This window comes from Protopterus annectens, chromosome 7.part0 (genome assembly GCF_019279795.1).
Source record: "Protopterus annectens isolate FY-2018-M chromosome 7.part0, PAN1.0, whole genome shotgun sequence".
Lineage (NCBI taxonomy): Eukaryota > Metazoa > Chordata > Ceratodontiformes > Protopteridae > Protopterus > Protopterus annectens.
The window spans coordinates 745333275-745356661 of NC_056739.1; the positions used below are offsets into that span (position 1 = coordinate 745333275).

General features: G+C 43.0%; 1 protein-coding gene across 6 annotated transcripts in view; it reads right to left on the reverse strand.

The window, feature by feature from the left end:
- Positions 1-6622: 6622 nt before the first annotated feature.
- AP4M1 (adaptor related protein complex 4 subunit mu 1) overlaps positions 6623-23387 on the reverse strand; it is a 1285664-nt gene continuing 1268899 nt past the window's right edge. For 4 of the 6 annotated variants that reach the window (XM_044077275.1, XM_044077274.1, XM_044077273.1 and 1 more), the window contains one exon: positions 6623-7133. In XM_044077275.1, the coding sequence (XP_043933210.1) occupies positions 6942-7133 (192 nt within the window). In that variant the 3' untranslated portion in view covers positions 6623-6941. The remainder of the gene's footprint in view (positions 7134-23387) is intronic. The other 2 variants (XM_044077278.1, XM_044077277.1) reach the window with 1 other exon arrangement.

The window sequence follows — 23387 nt, forward strand, 5'->3', positions numbered from 1 at the left end:
TATCCTTGTGCAGAACCTTTCCAGGTGATGATTGAGATGAGATGCAAAGAGGTCTATGTCTGGTCTTCCCCATGCAGATGCTATTTGTGAGAAAATGCGTGGGTGTAACATCCATTCGCATGGATCCAAGAAATTTCTGCTCAACCTGTCTGCCAGAACATTGTCTTTGCCCGGAACAAACTGGGACTGCAAGTAGATGTTCAGTTTCAGGGACTTTTCCCAAAGAATCATTGTTAGTCTGCAGAGGGGGTAGGAATGAGTGCCCCCTTGTTTGTTTATGTACCACATGACAGTGGTGTTGTCTGTCCTTATTAGCAGATGACCTTGCTGAAGAGATTTTCCAAAGGCTTCTATTGCATGTGTCACTGCCAACATCTCTTTTTGATTTATGTGCTGATGCATCTCCATGGGAGTCCATTGCCCTTGAATGCATCTGTCGTCCATGTGCGCCCCCCATCCATGGTCTGAGGCATCTGTTGTAATAGTTTGACTTGTTGGAGGTTTGTTGAAAAGCATGCCTTCGTTTAAGTGACTTGCTTGAGCCCACCACAAAAATTCCCTTTGCAGGCATGGGATGAGTGGTATTATGTCTTCTAGGTTGTGGCTGTGTTGCGACCACAAGCTTTTTAGGTACCACTGCAGCTTTCTCGTGTAGTCTTGCCAGAGGGATTAGAAGAATGCAAGATGCCATGAACCCCAGGGCCTGCAGGGTCTTCCTTGCGGTCAGGTGGGTTAATTCTGCTAGGCCTTTGAAGTAAGCTGTTAAATGCTCTTGTTTCTCCTCTGTGAGGAAAGCCATTTGTAGCTATGTGTCCAGTTTTGCTCCTAGAAAAATAATCTCTTGGGATGGCAGTAATCTTGATTTTTGAATGTTGACTGTGTATCCCAAAGCCTGCAGCAATTGAATGACGTAATCCAAGTGTTTTATCAAGGTCTGTTTGCTGTCTGCTTGTATTAGGCAGTCGTCCAGGTAAGGGTATATTTGAATTCCCTGGAGTCTGCAATGTGCCACTACTGATGCCAGGCATTTCGTGAATACTCTGGGCGCAGTAGATAAGCCAAACGGCAATGCTGAGAATTGATAGTGCTCTGTTCCTGCAAGAAATGTGAGGTATCTTCTGCAACTGTGTCTGATAGGGACATGCAGGTATGCCTCCTTGAGGTCCAGAGTAACCAGCCAAGACCCCTTGCCCAGCATGGGAAGAAGGTGCTGTAACGTCAGCATCTTGAATTTTGGCACCATGAGAAAAGTATTTAGAACGGACAAGTACAATATAGGCCTCCATTGTTATTCTTTTCTTGGAACAAGGAACAGTCTTGAATAAAATCCCTGGCCTTGTTCCTGAGGAGGAACCTTCTCTATTGCTTTTATTTGTAACAGCTTTGAGACTTCTATGAGTGCCTCTGCCCTTTGATTTTGTGGCAGGTTTGGCATGCCTTGTCCTGTTGGTAAGGTATGGAAGTGGAACCTGTAACCTCTGTCTATTATGTCCACCAATTGTCCTTTGTTATAATGTGCCAGTGTTTTGAGAATAGAGATAATTTTCTGCCTAGAGGCGCTTCTCTTTGAGCCTTGGTAGGCAGAGTGAAAGGTAAGTCATTGTGATTGTCCCTGTGGTGCAGGTGAACTACCTGTGCCACTTCTCTGATTTTGTGGTTGCCATTGGCGTCCCCTGTAGGAGCCATGGTATTGCCTTCTACCTCGTGCACGCCTGTTCTTTCCCCTTTGAAACCTGTCAGAGTCTGGAAAGGACCAATTCTTTGAAGGCCAATTCCTGCTGAACCTTGGTGGCTGAACTTGGAGGAAATCCTTTACTGTCTGTACTGATTTTGCCTTCTCCTCAATAGATTTCAACACATCCTGAGCATTAGCACCAAAAAGCTTCTGTTTATCCAGAGGTGCGTCCAGGAGCTTTATTTTAACATGATCTGGCAGTGGCTGTTCTGTCAACCAAGCATGTCTACGGATAACAGCCCCTGTCATAGCTGCCCTACATGAATCCTCCAATGCATCATAACCACACTGTAGAAAATGATTACTAACCTGCTGTGTATTATGAACCAAATCCTGCAATGCCTTTCTATCTGTAGGCTCAGGAGAGGCTATCTTTTTCTGCAAATCATCCAGTAAATAATCCTGGTACTGAAACATATGAAAAAGGCAGTTAAGTGACCTCATGGCAAGGGTGGAAGAGGTATACACTTTTTTACCCCATCTCTCCAGGGACCTTGCTTCCCTGTCAGCTGGCAGTGGATTCTTGGCTGAGGAGGTAGCCACTCCTTTGGGGCCCTGTGAAATAGTTTCTAGATCCACAGAGTGGGCCTTAAAGAGATGCTTGTGAGTGTCAGGGACCCTGTAATATCTGTCTGGCTTGACAGGAGCAGGAGGGAGAGAATCAGGGGAAGCACTGGAGTCGGAGAAAACATCATCCAGGACATCCAAAACTGGAGGGATAGCTAAAGGTCTGTGCTGGGGTAACTTAAGGAAGGTACGTAGCCTTTTCCTAGAATCAGAAAATTTCTGACCCTGCCACTTAAAATGTTCCCTCATGGAGTGGAGGACTTCACCGAAAGAAAAATCCTCTGGAGGAGAGGCGGAATAGATTCCTCAGCATCAGAGTCCTCATAGGCCTGGAAGGATTCTTCTTGGGTATCTGAATGCTCTGAATCCCCAGAGGCTTCATCTGAAGAGAGGTTGTCAGCCTGCTCAGTTCTAGGCCTTTTTTCTGCAGGCGGCTGAGAACCTCTGTCTGGGTGAGGCTGAGACCCCCTGATAAGAGAGATTAGATCTGCAGCCAGAGACATGATTTGTCTGTCAGAAGAAGGGGCCTGAGAAGTAGGTTTAGGGTGGGCCTTGGCCTGGCTGGCGGCCTTAGCACATGCAAAGCCCTTGATTGACATGGATACAGGAGGCCTAGCTGCCCCACGTGCAGGGGTAACGTCCACGGGAATGGTGTCGGGTAGATCCAGAACTTGGGTTTCCGGAGGAAAATCAACAACTGGCACCGGTGTCGTCTCTGAGAGCGAGGGATGAGTTAACGTGGTGTCGTCGGCCTGGAGCGGTTGAATTACCGCTTCCGAAGGGACCGAAGCACTCGCGGAGGGCTTAGGCGTTATATCGGTGGAAGACGCGGGCCGGGGATGTCGGTCCTGGTCCTTTCGTTTTTTGGTAGTTTGTGCTGTGGGTTGTTCCGACGGCATATTGTAAGCGTAGGATTCGCCAAAAAAAGTCTTCGGCAAACTCTGCCCGGCACCTGAGAGTGCGCTTATTAAAGCAAGCACAGGCAGCACAGACCGAAACGTCGTGGTCTGGGCCCAGGCAAGGGAGGCAGTAAGAATGGAAGTCCTTATGAGGTATTTGTTTACCACAAGACAAACAATTATTAACTTTCTCAATTTGTTCTGACATCGGCTGAGGCAAGAAAAAATGTTCCCCAACGGGGTACTTAGCTTTTAGATGACTTCGGTAACTGAAAGCACAGGAGCTGACCGACCGGCACTTGCAAACTGCTTCTGCTTCGGGCACAGCGCGGCAAGAAAGACAGAAGAAGATGGCGTCAGCTGATGCCTTTATACCCCAGCCGCTCTGACGCCGGGGAAGAGGCGACATCGGCCGACGCCGGACCCAGACTTTGGAATCTGGCCAACCGAAGGGCTGCCTGAGGCAGGACAACCCATATGTTAGGACTGCAGTTGCATTCTTGAAGGACATCTAGCAATTTAAAGCCCTAATGGCAAGAGTAGCAGAGGTGTATACCTTCTTACCCCATCTGTCTAAAGCCCTAGAATCCCTGTCCGAAGGGGTAGGGTTTTTGGCAATTGTAGCCTTAATGCCTTTAGGTCCCTGGGAAATGATCTCTGGATCCGCAGTAGGATTCTTAAAAAGGAATTTGAGAGAGTCAGGTACTCTATATTACCTGTCAGGTTTCCTGAGCTGGAGACAAAGTATCAGGGTAAGGCTGGATTCCAAGAAGACATCATCTACAATTTCCAGAACAGGAGGGATAGCTACAGGCCTGTGCTGATGCAAGTTTAAAAATTCCCTGAGTCTCTTTTTGGACTGAGTAGTCCTGGCTCTCCCAGCAGAAATGCGCTCAAGGCTATGTAGGGTTTCACCAAAAGAGAAATCTTCTGGAGGGGACGCAGACGGAATGGAATCCTCTGCATCAGAACCCTCACAGGTAGATAAGGGGTATGTCCTGGTAGTCAGAAGGATCAGACTTATCAGATTTCGAATCAGAAGGAAAATCAGTTCTTGGTCTCTTTGAGGGGGAAGGCTGATTTCCCCTAATTAAGGTAATGAGGTCTTCAGCCATTCTAAGAATTTGTTTTTATGGCATGTGGGCCTGAGAATTCGCTTTGGTCGTCTGTTTCCTAGACGTAGTGTGAACTCTTAAGTGTGAGAAATTCGGTATTTTTGGTTTGAAATGAAGTCAGTTTAATATGTAAATCAGAAGGTCTGAATATGCCCTCAGAAGCCGGTGCCTGCACAGCGGCTCCGGACCCATCCAAGGTAGAGACATCTGCAGGTTCCATAGTCGAAGTAGCATCTCACGGCATACCGGACTCCAAATGGGTCTCAGTAGAGGCCTGCGAATCTGTAGAAGCATGTATCAGGGGGCTGCGAAAGTACCTCACTGAGTACTGGCGACTAGCTTAATGGTAGCATCTTCTGCAGTTTTGGACCTATATGGTCTGTCTCTGTCTTTATCCTTGCGTTTTTTCAGAAGATTGGGGGTTGGATGGCTTATTGAAGCCATTTTGGAGTATGGGGATCAAGAACGAAAGAAGTTAACTACGAAAATTGCCCGACGAATAGTTCGGGCATTGAGCAAGGCACAAAACCGACAGCGAGGGACGTTGTGGTCTGGGCCCAAACAGGTGACTCAGTAAGAATGAAAATCTCTGTGAGGTATTTGCTTTCCACAGGCAAGACAATTAATTTTTTCTGACATCGGTTAGAGCAAGAAAAAAGGATTCCCAATGGGGTACTTATCTTTTAGAAGACTTCAGGTCTGAAACTCAAAGCGAAAATTTCAGGAGGACAACCAGCACTTGCGAACTGCTTCTGCTTCTGGCACCGCACGGCAAGAAAGACTGATGTAATGGTGTCGGCTACATGTTTTATACCCCTGACGACCAGATGCCATGGAAGAAGCGACAGCATCCAACCAGAAATCCCAAGACTCTGGTATTCAGGCCGACTGAGAGCTACCTGCAGGCAGATAACCCAAATGTGATGACTGCAACAGTGAAACACAAAGAGCACCTGTAGTTGTTCCCTCAGGTTTTCCATCACTTCACTGGTGTGAAAGATAAGTGTGTGGCTTCCAATGCTGTAGCCCTGAGGAAAAATAATAGTCAGTGGTAATTTGGCTCTACTATGTGAAATCAGCATTAAGATTGTGTGCAAGTCATAGAAGTAACTGATATATGAAGGGCCATACTTTATGCCAAAGGTGTGCCCTTCTTCAGCAGGGTTTTAGTATGACTGCATAGTCTGAGGATGAAGGAAATACATTGTATCCCTTTCCTGGGATTCTTATCACTGATGAGTATAAAATAAAGTCTTGGACAGGATGTTATGTGAAATGGCATTAAATATATGAGGCTAGGCAAGATCCTAGTGGTGTCTGCTAAACAAGTCAGAGGCGTACCATTCACTGATGCCATCTTTATCATTGTGGACTTCTTGCCCCAGTTAGCTCAATGTAGAGTGGTTTTAGTTTGTTCCACTTGCTTTATTTTTCTGGGCAAAGAGCCATAATAGAAGCTGTATGTGAAGACCTGTGCCATGAAGATCTATGTAAGCAGACATCAGTATTGGAGTAACAGTTTTGTCTTTAAAAGTCATAGTTGTCTGTAAAGCAGGCCAAGGTGGGAACCTTATAGATTTTTGCAATATACTGAATGTGATATTACTAGGAAATCTAAATAATTTACAAACAGCAATAATTTTGTTTAGGTCTTTCACTGGCAGCAGTTTGGCAGATAAACTCCCTTTTAGTCACAGGCTGTCTTTAGGATACTGTGTCAATATCCCTCTGTGGGGCATTATTTCCCAATCTGCATTTGAATGATGGATCATTTTGCTTCTTAATTACTTGGAGGAAATCACATTACATCATTGTAATTGAAAATGATCATTAATAAGCAATAAACCAGTTCTGTCACAAAACCATGGAATAATGTAGCAGCTGTAACTATATAAATTAATGGGGTCTTCCTGTGCATTGATATGCCTCTAATATTATTGCAATGAGAACTGATTAAAAACAAGTATAAGTGTATGTAATAAATAACTTAACACTGATGGTATAAAGCATAACTGTTGTTTAAAGAAATCTGAAGAAAAAATGTCTACGGTTGTTTGGAGCAGTACCCAGTACTGTGCAAGTCCCATCCCCAGTATGTATTTAATGTATATAGTTTGAAAGCTTTTAGATTAACAACTCTGACCTCAGAGTATCAGTATAAAATTGTTGTACATCTGACAAACGTTTTATTGTTTAAATATAAATTAGTTACTATGTTTTTCTCCCTCCAGAAGACATGCACTTGGACATTGTTGAATTTAGAGAAGCAAGATACTTTGATTAATGTACTATATACCACCAAAGAATAATCATAAATGAGTAATTTATTATACAGACCAACATATACAGTGTGATATCTTGGTTGCTAGTGTTTTATCAGTGATTTTATGGACAATAATCTTGGCAGACAAACCAAAATGTTTTAAATGATGTGGTATTTTACTATGGAAATACACAGAACCAGAGAATACATAACAGCTGCAACTGTTTTCAGAGAAACTCCTGCTTCTGTTGGGATGACAAAACAATTTCTCTTTGCTGTTTTGAAATTAATGTAATTCAGTCTCTCTCTCTAGGTTACATAAATACTGGTACATACTACCATAACACTATATGGGGAAGAATTCATACTCTTATTACATAAGAATCACTGTGAGTTGCATAACGGACCCAGCGATGGGGAAGGCCTGTCTGCAGGCTGGAAAGTCTCAGAAATCTGATCCGAAGTCCAGAACATGTATGCATAGGTAGCTCAAAAGACATACTGACTGGCCCAACTTCCAGAGTAGGCGAAGTACTTAGACTGTGCACTTCCAGCTGAGGAAACAAACAAAAAAAATGAATGGATAACAGTTGTCTCATTTGCATTGTAGATGAACATTGATCCACAAATTTAAGTATTAACAGCCAAAGGTGAATCATTCATATCAACAATAAAAATGTTCTCTAATCATTCAAATTTAAGGAAAGCATTGGGACATGCATAAAATGAAAACAAGTGCCATTCTCCACATTGATCACTGCTGCAGTAGCCGAAGCTTATATGGGTTATAGCCTGCACAGGATATAACAGCTGACTAGTTGCAAAGCTTCAGGGCACTTCCATATGCCCAAACCATTAGCTTGAGCTGAACTCACTGAAAAGACTTGATCTGATGATGTCAATTTTCATTCCGCAATCACTGGGTTCGGATCCAAACTTTAAATCAAACTCTGCTGTTACTATACCTTGTGGCTAACAAACTCTTGAGCTCCTCATACCCATGCACTAAACCCTAACATACCTCAGGTCTTGTTTGCCGCTTTTTGCGTATAGACGTGCTCAACTTTACTCTTGAGCAGTTGTTGAGATAAGTGTTTTTTTCCTTCTCCCATTCCTGTGTACACTTAGTGTAGTTCTTACATACCATTCCTGGTACTTTTGCTAATTTATATATATATATATATATATATATATATATATATATGTGTGTGTATGTATGTGTGTATATATATATATATATATATATATATATAAAATCTCTTCCATCTTTACTGACTATAGTTGGCACCCTCCCCCCCCCCTTACCCTTCCAAAAAAAAAAAAAACTTTCTATCGTCTTTCTTTTCTAGTCACTTTCATCATGTCTGAAATTATTTTTAAGAAATGCAACAAATGTGGCCACAAGTTACCATGTTCTGATGTGCATGATCTCTCTGTGTATTGTTTAGGCCTAGAACATCTTAGTATGCACTATTTGTCAGAGTTTCAATCCACAAGCTATATTGGACCATAAAAACTGATTTTTAAAAGGTTTACTGCCCACTACTTTATCCAAAGCCATATCTGGGACTCACCCCCCCCCCCACAAGGCAGCTTCTAATTACACTCCAAAAAAGTTAGGTTCTTTGACTTCAACAGAGCCTCTGCACAAAAAGTCCACATTGGATCTGAAGCCATCTAGCTCCAAGACTGCTATAGCATCTCCTAAAAGATCTTCGGATCCTAAGGTACTTCCTCGGATCAGATACTGTCCATCGGGCCCCTCTCCCTTCCTGGAGAGATGGTGATCGAAATCAGCATCTATTGCTTCATCTCGTTCTTCCAGGAGTCTCTCACTGAAATCAATGTGGAGATAATGATTAAGTTTCTCTTGGTGCAGGTACAGATGGTTCTCCAGGCTCCTACCTTCTCGGGTCAGGAAGCCTTGGACAGGTCAAACCCCCCCCCCCCCCCCCAGTACTGGCTACTTCTCCAATTCAACACTTCATTTCAGAGTCCTTTTTTTGTCTGAGTTTGCCAAGACCCTCTGTAGGGGATCTGAATTCAGTAGTGTCCTCGGATCCACAGATTTCTCTGAGCACCCCCGCTCTAATGAGTTCAGAGCCAAGCAGCTGTTGGATCTGAGGTGCTGGAGTCAATTCCGAAGTTTTCGGAGCTGTCTCTGCCCCTCAAAGCCTCATCTCTGACCTCTGCCTTGGGAAGGTTGCCTTCTGGGCAGAAGTAGGTCTTCTCGGCTCCATCGTTTTCCTTCTCCCCAGGGCAATCTGCTTTTGCGGTACTGGAGAATGCGTTCTCTGCTTCAGTAGGACAGATGGCCTATCCCCCATAGATCTTCCTTCAACATCTTGTTTCTCTGCACTGTGAGCCTCAGCATTTAACTTCTCAGGGATAGCCAGTACAAACCCTTCAGGCTACCCCGCAGGATATTACTGTCTCTTCCAGCACTTCCCAGGAACATCCCACTGAGAAGGTTCCCTGAAAGAGCAAGTGCAAAAGGAGGCACAGATTCCCCACAGGCATCTATCACAGAAGACACTAATTTTGATGAAGGGGAAGGATCCCCTAGATCACAACCTGAAGATGTCTCATTTGGAGACATTCTAGAGATCCTCAAGTAACAGGGTGGTTGGACCTCCCAAAATCCTTTCCCCGAGGAATCCGTGTTTCTAGAGGTGTTTGGATCTGGCCCATCTATCTCCTGGGTGACTCTGCCCACTGATGAGTTCATTGATTTGATCTCTCAGTGGGCATGGAAGGAACCTGATACAGTTGAACCTATCCCCAAGAAATCAAACCGAATTCTGGGACCTCCAACAGGAAGGGAAGACTGGAGCAAGGGAGTAGCAGTGGATGCCATGGTTGTGGCGGCAACCACGAAGAAGGAACTTGTGGAACAAAGTTCCACTGTCCATCTCCCTAATAGAAAGTCCTGGGCTTTGGATAGATTTGAGAAGCATGTCTATACTTCAATGACCATCACTCATAGGTCGACACTATATGGCACATTTCACTAGGATGCAGAGAGATTTGATAAAGGAACTGTCAAATACTCTTTCGAGACCACTACTGCAGAGACTCGACCTTCAGAAGGCTCGCAGTTGGCAACCCTTCAGTCCCTCTCAGATTTGTCCATGAGGCTTATCTCTCATGCAACAGAGGGTACCTCAAGGGCGGCAGGTTCAGGAGTTTCAATAAGGAGACACAAACAGATGCAGTTGTGTAACTTTGCAGAGCCTTTCAAGTCTTCTTTCATCAGTGCTTCCTTTGACAGATCATACTTATTTGGCCCCAAGGTGATGGACACCCTCTCCAGGTGAGAAAAATCTGGAAAGACCCACTTTGCTTTAAAAGAACCTTCTCTAGAAATCAACAAGGGGGATGAAAAATATAGTTCAGAAAATCTCAGGGTCTTTGCCAAGATCCACGTGGAGAAGGTTCCCCAAAAGGCAGGGGGGGGATGCTAATGGAAGACACTACCCACAAAATCAAAGGATATGTTCTCTAACAAGATCCTATCATCACTCCTGAAGGGAGGCCTGATTGTTCCCTTCTGGAGGTCATTTATTCCTGCACCAGAAGGTCTGGCTAGATATCACAAAGGACACTTGGGTGCAGAGAATTATTTCCAGAGGATATATAATTCCCTTCTTCCTTTCACCTCCATCTACACAAAAGTTTCCCTAATGTTCCACCCAGTCACAGGAAAATAGCAGCACTAGAAATACAAAAGCTGCTAGAAATAAAAATCACCTGAAAAGTCCAATCAGGCCAGATAGAATCTGGAACTTACTAAAGACACTTTAGTGCCAAAAAAAAACCCGGGACTGCAGACTAAATCTGGAACAAGTCAGTTTGACGCTTAAATTTTTGGATGCTCATGGTTCAGTCCATTCTTCTATTTCTAGGCAAGGATAACTGGATGTGCTTGATAGACATTCAAGTTGTGTACTATTACATAAAAATGAATATGTGGTCCAGAAGGTACTTGCACTTCCGGCTAAGAGCCAGTCACTACCAGTTCCAAGCCCTGCCCTTTGGTCCCACCACAGTCTCCAGGGTATTCACCAAATGCATGGCAGTGGTAACACGCAAGACTTCAGGGACTTCAGATGTTTCCATATTTAGATGGCTGGCTCATTAACACTCGACCATGCATCTATTCATATTAGTGAGAGACCAGGTACTCTAGACTTACTCCCTTCTGGGAATTGCAATAAATTTTAACGAATTGCAGTTGCAACCATTTCAAACCCTGGAATTTATAGGAGCAAATTTTTTTAATACAGTATCTGTGATAGCCTCCAAACAGAGTACAAACATCAAGATTCCAGGTTGAAAAATTCACAAATTCAGCCCGATTGATTCTTCAAGTCTTAGGGTCAAGTCAACGGCCATAATTCCTGTTCCCCTGGCAAGATATATAAGAATTCTTCAGTGGATGCTAGCATCCCAATGGTCAAATCTTTATCAACGGACGTCAGTTCAAATAAGGATTACACAGACGTGCAAGAAATACCTCTGGTAGTGGATAAAGTCAGGTCAGTTTTTACAATGCCATCCATTTATTCTCCCTCAGCCCAAGGCCATAGTAACCACAGATGCATCCCAGATTGGGTCAGGGGGGCACTTCCTGGGGAAACATTCCAAGGCACTTGGGTCCCCTGAAGAGGCCAATTTGCATATAAATATCCTAGAAATGAGAGCAGTGCTTTTAGCGTTGCAAGCTTTTCAGGATGCTCTACCTCTGGGGACAGTTGGGTTCCAAATTGTCAATATGTCAGTAGTTTGTTACATAAACAAGGAGGAATTGGGTCTTATCCCTTCTGACAAGAAGTGCTCAGATCCAACTGCTTTCTGATAGCAACACACATTTTAAAGAAATCCAACCGTGACAGCAGATAAATCAAACAGGTCCATTTTACTACCTCATGAGTGGTCTCTCAACAATAAAAGTGAAGGAAGCAATTTTCCATCAGTGGGGGGGGGGGGGCAGCCTTCCTGCAATCTTTTGCATCTCCCCTAAACAAGTGCAGCAGCTTTTTTTTTCCCTAATCCCCCCAACAGGGGAATCATTGAGGGGATGTTCTACTCCACGACTGACCTTCTGGTCTTCTCAATCTTATACACTAACCCCACTAACTGCCAAATTCCTACAGAAATCTGCAAAACTGATGAGTAAAGTCATTTTTCTTGCATCTTACTGGCCTCAACAGGTTTAGTTTGGCCTCGTCTTCTTTAGCCACCTTGGATTCTAGATATAGTTCCAGACCTACCGTCTCACCCAACAGTCATGATTCATCAATATTTCAAACCCTCAAGTTTAACAGCGTAGTTCCTCCAATAGCCAGACAACCTATGCTGTCGTCCACTGTCCATTGTACACGTCTGTCTTCCAATAAAGCTTCCACTAGGAAAATTTACAAGAGTAAGTGGAAGAGGTGTGTGTTGGGTGCATCAAAAATATAGTGAAATTTGTTCAGCCCCTACACAAAGTGTACTAGAGTTTTTGGCAGAAATTTTTAATGGGGGAGCTAGCTCCTGTATTATTAAAGTTCAATTGGCAGCAATCTCTAACTTTCATGTAGGCATTGACGGTTCTTCTCTAGCCTGTACTAAGATTTGCAAGACCTTCCTAAAATATACTGTTTTACTCAGACCACCTTGTAAAGACCCTACTCCTTCATGGCATTTGAATCTTCTGTTGCTGGCGTTAATCCATTCCCCCCTTCAAACCAGCAAGAAAATGTGATCTTAAATTTCTGACTTGGAAGATGATGCCCATCACATCTGCTAGGAGAATTTCAGAACTCAAAGCATTAAAATTCCTTCTTTGATTTTCTATAAGGTAGAATGTCATTAAGAACAACTCTTCCTTCATTTCTAAGGTGATGTCAGAATTCAGTATCAGTATAGTAACTTGCCAATTTTCTTAAACTTCGAAAACAAATGTGAATATGTTACATTTGACAGTTGTTCATAGTTGCATTTCTATTTACACAGAACAAAAGACATTAGAAAATCTGATCAGTTACAGCCTTTGCAGAAGATAAATTGGGCAAATCTGTTACAAAGGTAACATCAGCAAGGTGGATTACAGATTGCAGAACCTTTGTCTATAAGAAATCAGGCATTTTATTACCAAAACCTTTAAAAGCTCACTCTACTAGATCTGTCAACTTCATCAGTATTTTTATCCAACCATTCTATGGATGACATAAGTGCAGCTGCTACCTGGGCTAATCATCATACTTTTGTTACTCACTACAAACTGGATCTGGTCTAGAGGGGAAGTGCAGCCCTTGGTTTAACTGTGCTCAGGAATATCCTTCCTTAGAGTCCACCCCGGATATCAGGTACCTGGGGACTCTGTCTCAATGGTTGAGGAATGAATGAAAATTGACATCAGATGAAGTTATGTACTTAGCATAACATTCCAACTTTTGTCATCATGGACTTCTGGAAGAATAAGATGCTATTAAGACACCACAGTGTCTTGCATTGGAGTTCCAGATATTGGTGTTCTTTATTACGAGCATTACTTTAATCTCTACTATTTATGTCATCTAGCAAACACTATCTGAGTTATATTAGGCTCAAAAGTTTCAGTTGGCCATGAGCTACAGTAATAGCCGAGTTGGAATCAGGGTTTGGATCTGAGCCAATGGTTGAGGAAGAATGAAAATGGACAACACAGATGGAGCATTATGGTAAGTACACAACTTCATTTTTAGCTACAAACCCTTCAGAGCTTTCCTGCTGGTGCTCCTCGGCAGGGTTGTGAGGATCCAGCGGTAGGCTAACACTGTTCCATTGCTGGGGAGATAAGTTCCCCTTTGGGGGAAAAAACTTCCACATTACTTTTTTGTTGTTTAGTTTTAGCTTTCTGTGTAAAAACAAAGGTTATGTACTTACCACAACAACTGATCCATGTTTTCCTATTTTCATCCTGTTTAACAAATGGATTATCTGATTCAGTCAGATCTGAACTCAATACAATCTCTGTAGCTTCATGGATCAAGGGCTATGATTCCACCCATACCCATAATTCCCTGTACCCTACCCTTTTACCTCAGATCAAGTTTATCCCAACCAGATATAAATTTAGAGGAATAACAACCTTCGAAGGGATTTTTCCCTACCATACTAAAGAAACCTTACATAAGGAGATCGCATTCTGATAGGTGTTTATACAGACAGGGTCCACATAAGCTCTGTCCAGTCAGTAGAAGCCAAAAGGCAATGAAAATTAGAAAGGGGGGAGGAGGTCGAACTGGCACAAAATCAGATAACACTGATTTATCGTTACGTTCAGTACACAACTTCTGTACCTGATGATGTCTATTTTGGTCTGATTCAAAGTATGGGACAGAGTCCAAAGGTGTTTTTACCTGGGTGGTATCAAGGTAGGACATTCCTTAGAATGGTGGACTCAAAGGAGGAACATGATTTATACTGTACATCCAGGTTATACTGAAACACAAAGTTGTGATTTGTTGACCAAGTTGCAGTAGCACAAATGTCATCAATGGGAAATATTTTTCATAAGGCTGTAAAAGTAGCTATTGCTCTTGTGGAATGAGCCTTGGGTTTTTCTATGAAGGGCACACCTTTTTTAAGTCTACACAAAGGAAATACAAACTGATAACCATCTTGAAAAAGTAAAATTAGAAACTGCTTTGCCCAATTTTGGTTTAGAATATGCATTGAACAATTAGATTATAAAACCTGAAATGACAATGTATATCCAATATATGCAAAGTAAATTCACCTTTGTTGGAGAATCTGGGGGAAAAAAACATGGGTAGGTTGATGGCTCAGCTTAAATTTGTTTTGGATGCCACCTCAGGAAGAAAATATGCATTAGTCCCCAAGCAAACAGTCCTCGTGAAAAATCAAATAAAGGGTTAACAAGAAAGGGCTTCTAAGACTGAAATTTGTTTAGCTGATGTAACAACCACAAGAAAATTTGTTTTCTAAGAAAAGAACTTCAAATCTGCTGAAGCTCAAGATTCAAAGGGAGGCCAAGTTAATGCTTGAAACAAAATAGTATTTTTGTCCCTGATTGGAGGCCCTTAAAAATGTTATAAATACATTTAGGGACACTATGGATGTATCTTATTAATCTGTGTGGAAATTGGAAATTGTGGCTATTTGTACTTTGAAAGTGGAAAAAATGGAACCAACATGGAAGAGCTCTGATAGGAACTCCAGTAGGAAAGGGATGGGAGCAAAAAATGGATCTGTTCCTTTCAACATGGCCCATACAGAACATCTTTTCCATTTACTATGATAAATCTTTTTTTGTGGATTGCTTTTGAAAGGATGATCAACCGTTGTTGAAAGCCTGACATCTTTGGCCAAAGTCAAAACTGGAGGAATCCAGCGTTTAATTTCAACAATTTCTCATCCAGAGAAGGCAGCCTGGCTGAGGGAGTCAAGAGATTTGGATACTGATCCAACATCAGTGGGGGGGGGGGGTCCACCAGAACAAGCTGCAGGAAAGGGAACCATGTCTGTCAATGTTAGAAATGACTGAGAATCACCCTGACTTGCACTTTTTTGCTTTCTGGATAGATTTGTTCATTAGAGGCAGTGGGTGAAATGCAAAGAGGATACCTGGGGGCCATTTGTGGATTACATCATCCTTCAGTGACCCTACCTGTGGAGCAGGGAAAAGTAATTGCTGCATTTGTTGTTCAGCTAGGATGCAAACAGATCACAGCAAGATTGGCCGCCACTGATGAAAAATTAAGGTGGTCATTATTGGATTGAGGGACTGCTTGTGAGGCACTAAGACAGTTCTGTTCAACATGTCTGCTAGCACATAAGATGTCCCTGGGATGTGAGTTGCTACTCGAAATCATTGCAAAGACATCACTCATTTGCCATACTCGCACAGCTTCTCAACAAGGTGGGGTACAGATGGGTTCCTCCCTGTCTATTGCTGTACCAGACTACTGCCATATTGCCCATTTGTATGGAAATCACCGCCTTCCAGAGAGTGTCCTGAAATGCCTGTAAGGCTAGGGGGACTGCCCTCATCCCAAGACACTGATGTGAGGGTTGGCCTCTAGATGTGACTAAGAACCTTGGTCCAATCTTCCTTTCAAATGTCCCCCTCTCCCAGAAGCGAGGCGTGCATGGTTACAACAACCAATGGTGAGTGATTCATGTGGAAGGGTTTCCCTTCCATCACTGACTTGAGATATTATTCACCAGCTGATATGATCTCTGCAGAAATTTGGTATGCAAAGGATGAATGTTCTGAGACAACTGTATGGAAAGTGTCCACTGAAGTACCCTCATGCAAAACCTGGCTAGAAGGACTAGTAAAATTAAGGAGGCCATTAGGCCTATCAAATGTAAAATTAACCTAGGTGAAGGATGTTGAAGTACCTATGTATCGCCTAATCATAAGGAGAAAACTATGGACTGGGGCAGTTTGGCAACTTGTAGTAATATGGCCAGAAGACATCCAATGAATTATGTTTGTTATGAAGGTTCTATGTGGCTATTTGAGAAGTTTATTGTGATTTCCAGGTTTTGCAACAGTAGCAGCAGCAGAAGGTACAGATAATGTAAGAGTAGATGCCTGAAGGTAGCAGTATGGAGCCACTCATGGAGATATGAGAAATCGTGGATAACCTGCACCAGATGTAGATGAGCTGCAAACATTGCCATCAGTTTCTTGAACACCCTGAGGGTTGTGGTGAGACTGAAGGGAATTAAAAATGATTAGCTCCCAGCCAGAAATGGAGAAGCCTTGAATGCTTTTCTACCTTGCACGATAATGTGTCCTGGAGCTCTATTGAGAACATCCAATTATCCTCCTCCTGAAAGTAATGTGACCATACAGAATTTTTTCTGTTTTACAAAGATTTAAGTGACTCAGACCTAGAATGCGTGTGAGGTCCTCTGTTTTCTTGGTCTTTGATACCAAAATGAACACTGAGTAGACGTCACTCTAACTGGTTTTTGAGGACAGGTTGGATGACTCTCCTTTCAAGCAGCTCGTAAATCTCTGCTGCTGTCATTTCTCACTGACTGGATGGAATGTCCGGTACTTTCTTCTTTTTTTTAAAAAGTGAAAGGAAAAGGGAATTGAGTAACCTATGGAAATTATTTAGCATAGTACAGTTGTGTACACTTACCATAAATGTAGATATTTGAGTGTATTCACTGTTGCAGTCATTTCATTTGGGTAATCTGCTGGCAGGTTGCCCTCAGTCGGCCTGAATTCCAAAGTTTTGGGTCCTGTGTCGGTTGCTGTCTCCTCTTTCATGACATCAGGTCGTCAGGGGTATAAAACATGCAGCTGACGCCATTTTCTTGCCCCCGATGTCAGGTGCCCCCAGAAAGGTAGCAATATTGTAAATATATATATATATATATATATATATATATATATATATATATACACATGCATGCATCAATATAAACTTTACCTTCATCTACAAGCAAATACACCACATAGATTGTAGAGGATAGAGAAGGAAAGATAAACTGTAGAATGACAGGGGGATGGCAGGAGGGTAACCTGGACTGCCACAGTGAATACACTCAAACATCTACATTTATGGTAAGTGTACACAACTGTACTATGTTCTTCGTGTTTCACTGTTGCAGTCATTACAGTTGGGTAGAATCCTAAAGCTATGGTTGGGAGGCTAGAGCTAAACAGCATTAAGTGAGGCTATAAGGCTGTGCAGCACTGCAGTGGTAAAGCCTGCCCTGGAGTTAGAGTAGAGAGGCAAATGGTAATGCTTTGTAAAGGTGTGAACAGAACTCCAAGTAGCAGCTTCTAGAATGTCCTTGGTTGGTACTCCTCTGAGAGAGGCTGCTGAAGTAGCTGCAGCCCTGGTGGAGTGAGACCTAATGCCCTTGGGCACAGGTTTGCCACGGTGTAAGTAGCAGAAACGGATGCAATGGCTTATCCACTTTGAAACTGTCTGCTTTGAAATAGCCTTTCCTTCTGAACACTAGTAATTGCTCAGTGTTTCTTAGAGCTATAGCCCTGCTCAAGTAGAATCTTAGCTGTCTGTGTACGTCCAAGGAATGCAGAATTCTCTCTCCTTTGCTCTGCAGATTTGGATAAAAAGTTGGCAGATGAATTGTTTGGTTAAGAGCCACACTGAAAACAACCTTAAGCATAAAAGTAGGATTTGTCCTCAGAGACACCCTGTCTGGGTAAAATATGATAAAAGGCTCTACAGCCATGAGGGCCTGTAGCTCTGAAACTCTCCTTGCTGAAGTAATTGCTAGTAGCAGAGCTGTTTTCCATGATAAGAACTTTATATCAGCAGTAGCAGCTGGTTCAAATGGAGGCAGGGTGAGCTTTTCCAACACATAATTGAGGTCCCATGGAGGTAATGGTGATGATCTGAGAGGCCTTAATTTTTTGGCTCCTCTAAGATACCGCTTTAGTAAAGGATGAGAAAAGATTGGTGGCTCTGTACTGTAATGAGCCGAAATGGCAGAGGCATGGATTTTGATTGATGAAAAAGACAGGTCTTTGTCAAGCATCTCAGTTAAGTATAGTAATATCTGAGGAATATGCGGTTCTGCTGTATCAGTTCTTTGTGCTTGGTTCCAAGCACAGAATCTCTTCCATTTGTCAGCATAAGATTTTCTAGTACTAGGCCTTCTGGCTTCCAGAATGACATCCATCACAACTTTACTGAGATGTGTCGTCTGTATGATTACAGGATTAGCCATGCTGCCAGGTTCAGAGTCTGTAGTTGATTGTGCAGGATTTGATTGTTTTGCTGGGACAGTAGTTGTGGTTTTTGAGGCAAGGTCCAAGCTGGGTATTGAGACACGTTCCTTAGGATTGGGTACCAGTATTGGCGGGGCCAGTCCGGGGCAATTAATATCATCTTTGGCTTCTCTTGTCTGACTTTTAGGAGGACCTTGGGTAGGAAAGGTGGAAACTGATGGGTTTTTCCAACTGAAGGATAAGGGCGTCCACTTTCCATGCTTGTCTGTGATAAGTCCTTGTGCAGTATCTTTTCAGTTGATAATTCTGAGGAGAGGCAAATAGGTCTATGTCTGGGCTCCCCCATTTCTCTGCTATCATGCTGAAGACTTGCGGATTTAGTTTCCACTCGTGAGGATCCATAAGGTTTCTGCTTAAATCGTCTGCCAGAGTGTTTTGTTTTCCTGGCAGGAATTGAGTTTGAAGATTTGTGTGGTAGGTTAAAGCTGTGTCCCACAGTGCCATGGCTAATCTGAAAAGGGGGTAAGAGTGTGTGCCCCCTTGCTTGTTTATACACCACATGACTGTGGTGTTGTCCGTCTTTATCAGTAGTTGTCCTGGATGAAGTAAGTCCTTGAAGGCTGTTAGGGCATTTTGAACAGCTAGCATCTCTTTCTGGTTGATATGTAGATGCATTTGATTTGGTACCCATATGCCCTTAATGCATCTTCCTGCCATGTGGGCCCCCCAGGCATAATCTGATGCGTCTGTTGTTAAGGTTTGGCTGGCAGGGGGTAGAGTGAAGGGCCGTCCCCTGTTTTGGTGACAGGACTTTGCCCACCATAGAAACTCCTGTTGCAGGCAGGGGATGAGTGGAATCATTGTTTCCAGACCCTATGAATGTTGACTCCATAAACATTTTAGGTATCATTGAAGTTTCCTCATATGCAGTCTTGCATATGGAATTAGTAGGATGCAGGATGCCATGAAGCCCAGAGCCTGCAGAATTTGTCTTGCAGAAGACTGGGTTTTTGTTGCCATCAGTTTGAAGTAAGTAGTCAGTTGCCTTTGTCTGGCGTGAGGTAAGCCATCTGGGCAGTTGTATTCAAGCTTGCACCCAGGAATGTTATCTTTTGAGAGGGTACCAGTTGTGATTTCTTTTTGTTTATTGTGTACCCTAGACATGTTAGAAGCCTTTTCACAAATGCCAGGTGTTGTAGAAGAGTGCCCTTGTTCTCTGCTTGAATGAGACAGTTGTCCAAGTAAGGATATATCTGAATACTTCTTTGTCTGCAAAATGCAATTACTGGTGCCAGGCACTTTGTGAAGACCCTGGGTGCAGTAGATAAGCCAAGGGGCAGTGCAGAGAGTTGGTACTGCATTAAGCCAGCCTTGAATCTGAGGTATCTTCTGCACGACTGTCTTATTGGGACATGCAGGTATGCCCCATTTAGGTCTAAAGTCACCAGCCAAGCATTCTTGCCCAGCATGGGCAGAAGCTGTTGCAAAGTGAGCATTTTGAATTTTGGAATGTCCAGGTATGTGTTCAAAATCGATAAATCTAGTATTGGCCACCAGGCCTTGTCCTTTCTGGGTACCAAGAACAGTCTTGAGTAAAAACCTTGTCCTTTTTCCTGTTCTGGTACTGTCTGAATGGCCCCCATATCCATGAGGGACGTAACCTGTTTCTGAGCCTCTGCCCATTGGTTTTTTGGCAGACCTGGCTAACCATTTGTCATTGGCAGAGTGTAGAAATGGAATCTGTATCCCTGTAATACGATGTTTAGTACCCACTTGTCCTGGGTTATTAACTGCCAATTTTGAGCAAAAAGTGCTAATTTTCCCCCTATGGGTGCTGCCAAAATATAAATGCTTGGTATAGGCAGGGGGAAGTCACTGGGATTGCTTTCTGTAGGTTTGTGCTTTAACTTCTCCAGATTTGGAGGTGGATGCGCCCCATTGTTTTGACCTGTATGAGTCTTGAGCCTGGTACCTGGAACCCTTAGGGCGTCTGGATTTGCCCCTTTGAGCTCTGTTTGACACAGGAAAGGACCAATATTTGTAGGCCAGTGTCTACTGAATCTAGGTGGCTGCACTTGTAAGAAATCATTAACAGTTTGCATAGACTTGACTTTGTCTCCCATTTTCTTTAAAACCTCTTCTGCCTTAATACCAAACAGAGAATCATGCTGTACAGGTGCATCTAGCAATTTAGCTTTAACATGATCAGGCAGATTTTGTTCCTTTAACCAGGCATGCCTCCTAATCACAGATACAGTAACTGCGGCCCTGCAGGAGGCCTCTAAAGAATCAAAACCACATTGCAAAGTATGCTTTCCAACTTGTTCAGCTGCATGCAATAATTCCTGCAATTCCTTATTTTCTGCACATTCTGAAATCAACATAATTTTCTGTTTCAGCAATCCCATAACATGTTGTTGGTACTTAAGCATATGAAATTGACAGTTTAAGGCCCTGATTGCCAAGGTTGCAGATGTATAAACCTTTTTCCCCCATCTGTCCAGTGCCCTTGAATCTCTGTCAGAGGGGGTAGGGTTTTTTGCTGTTGAGGCCTTAACTCCCTTTGGACCATGTGAAATAGTTTCAGGATCAGCAGCAGGGTTTCTAAATAAAAATTTATGAGAGTCAGGGACCCTGTAATACCTGTCATGCTTGCTGGGAGCCAGAGGTAAGGAGTCAGGCTCGACTCCGAAAACACATCATCCACAATGTCTAAAACAGGGGGAATAGCTAAAGGCTTGTGCTGGAGGAGGAGGAGGAAAATCCCTGAGCCTCTTTTTTGATTCTGAGAAGTCTTGACTCTTCCAGTGAAAATGCTCCCTCAAAGTATGCAAGGTTTCTCCAAATTAATAATCTTCAGGAGGAGATGCAGATGGAATAGACTCCTCAGCAACAAAATCCTCATAGGGAGGTAAAGATAATTCCTGATCAGAAGAGGAATCAGAAGAAATAGAAACCTGATCTGAAGATTCATAGTCAGTGTCTTGCCTAGGCCTCGTATCTGGAGGGGGGATGGGTATCCTTGATCAAGGTAATAAGGTCTTCAGCCATTTTGATCATCTGTTATTTAGGCATAGAGGCCTGTGCACATGGCTCAGGCATCGTTTTTTTAGTTTTAGAAGGTGTCTTTGCCTTTGGTTTTGCAGCTTTCGTTGGTTTGATATAAAAATGTTGAGGTCTGAATACACCCTCAGAAGCCGGTGCCTGCTCAGCGGCTCTGGACCCATCCGAGGGAGATACATCCGTCGGTCCAATACCTTGAGTATCATGCGGCATGCCAGACTCCACATGGGTGTCGGTAGAGGCCTGCGACTCAAAGGTAGTGGGTATCAGGCTGCGAAAGCGCCTTATTGAGTACCAGCGACTGGCTTAGGAGAAGCTTCATCGTCGGTTTTGGATATCAACTGCCGTTCTCTGTCCTTTCCCTTGTGTTTTTTATGTACTCCGGTAGTCGGATTGCTATCCAACGACATTTCTGGGTAGTTAAATCTGTTTCCAAAATACTTTGTTGCAAAAATATGCTGACGCTTAATAGTGCGTTGGTTAAATCTAGCACAAAACCGACAGCCAGGCACATTGTGATCAGGGTCTAGGCAAGGAATACAGTATAAATGGAAATCCTTATGAGGTATTTGCTTCCCATAAGTAATACAATTATTAACTTTTTCTGACATCGGTAAAAAGCAAGAAAAAAGTTTCCCCAATGGGGTACTTAGCTTTAGTGAAAACTTCAGTTCTGAAACTTAAACGCAAATATTTCAGTAGCCTGCCGACCGGCACTTGCGAAATGCTTCTGCTTTGAGCACCGCGCGGCAAGAAAGACTGAAGAAAATGGCGTCAGCTGCATGTTTTATACCCCTGACGACCTGACGTCATGGAAGAGGAGACAGCAACTGACACAGGACCCAAGACTGTGGAATTCAGGCCAACTGAGGGCAACCTGCCAGCAGATTACCCAAATGAAATGACTGCAACAGTGAAACACGAAAAACATCCAGGAATCTGTTATGTCTCGCCAGGCTGGTGAGTACATGGATAAGTGTCCCTTGACTGCACAGCAGCTGGGAAACCCCTCGGGTGCTGGTAAAGCTTTATGTTGAATGGACCACAAAAGCCTTGAATTTGTAGTCTGCCTCTTGGGTGTTGACCATGGGAGTTGTCTCGTCCTCTTCATTGAGGAGGTTTGTCCTCAGGAGTGTCTTGGTAATATCAAATATCATGTGAGTTGTGGAATCACATCTTGCTATCCTTCTGGTTTCTGCGGAATGTCTTTTGGGGGGGTGGAGAAATGAATTCGTACTGCTGAGAGGGTTTTACCATCCTGTTGACTCCTGGTGAGAGTGTCCTTTACCTTTGATCCAAAAAGCATGGATGCATCAAATGGGGCATTAATGAAGAACATCTTAAAGCTTTCCACAAAGTCACAAGAAACCCCAGACTCTGGAATAGACTGCCCATACATGTCAAGCCGAGTGCCTCTTTGGCCCTCTTCAAAAAGAACCTTGATGACTGGAAGGCAGATAGGAAATTCAACCTGGGGATCACGTCAGTCGCACTACTAGACAGGGGTCCAGGGAAGTAAATACTGTGGGAAGAAAAAGCCAGGGAATTGTTATGGCTATCGGCCCTAGGGCCGATAGCCTAGTACCAACCTATGAACAAAGACTCATCCAGGCATGCTAGCGCACAGTAATAATTCCAAAAAAAAGCCTCAGTGAATGACTAAATAGATTCAACAGCCCCAAAATATAAACTATTAAGAAAAAACAAGGATCCAGCCATTAGGAAAACACTGCTTAATATCAATGCAAAGCTTTCGAACTAAACAGTTCTTTATCAATGCATACACAACTCAACCATTTTTAAATAAAACACTATCCTATCAGTAAACTTCATTATCTCACATGACTAATTATTCAATAAAGTATAAATATATTTCAACAGCCCTGGGAATAACACCAACAAAACTCAAAAAACACACACAAAGCACTTTTAACATAGTAACAGAATAAAATACTATATATGTGTGCACATCATATATAATATATATATATATATATATATATATACACACAGACACACACACTTAAAA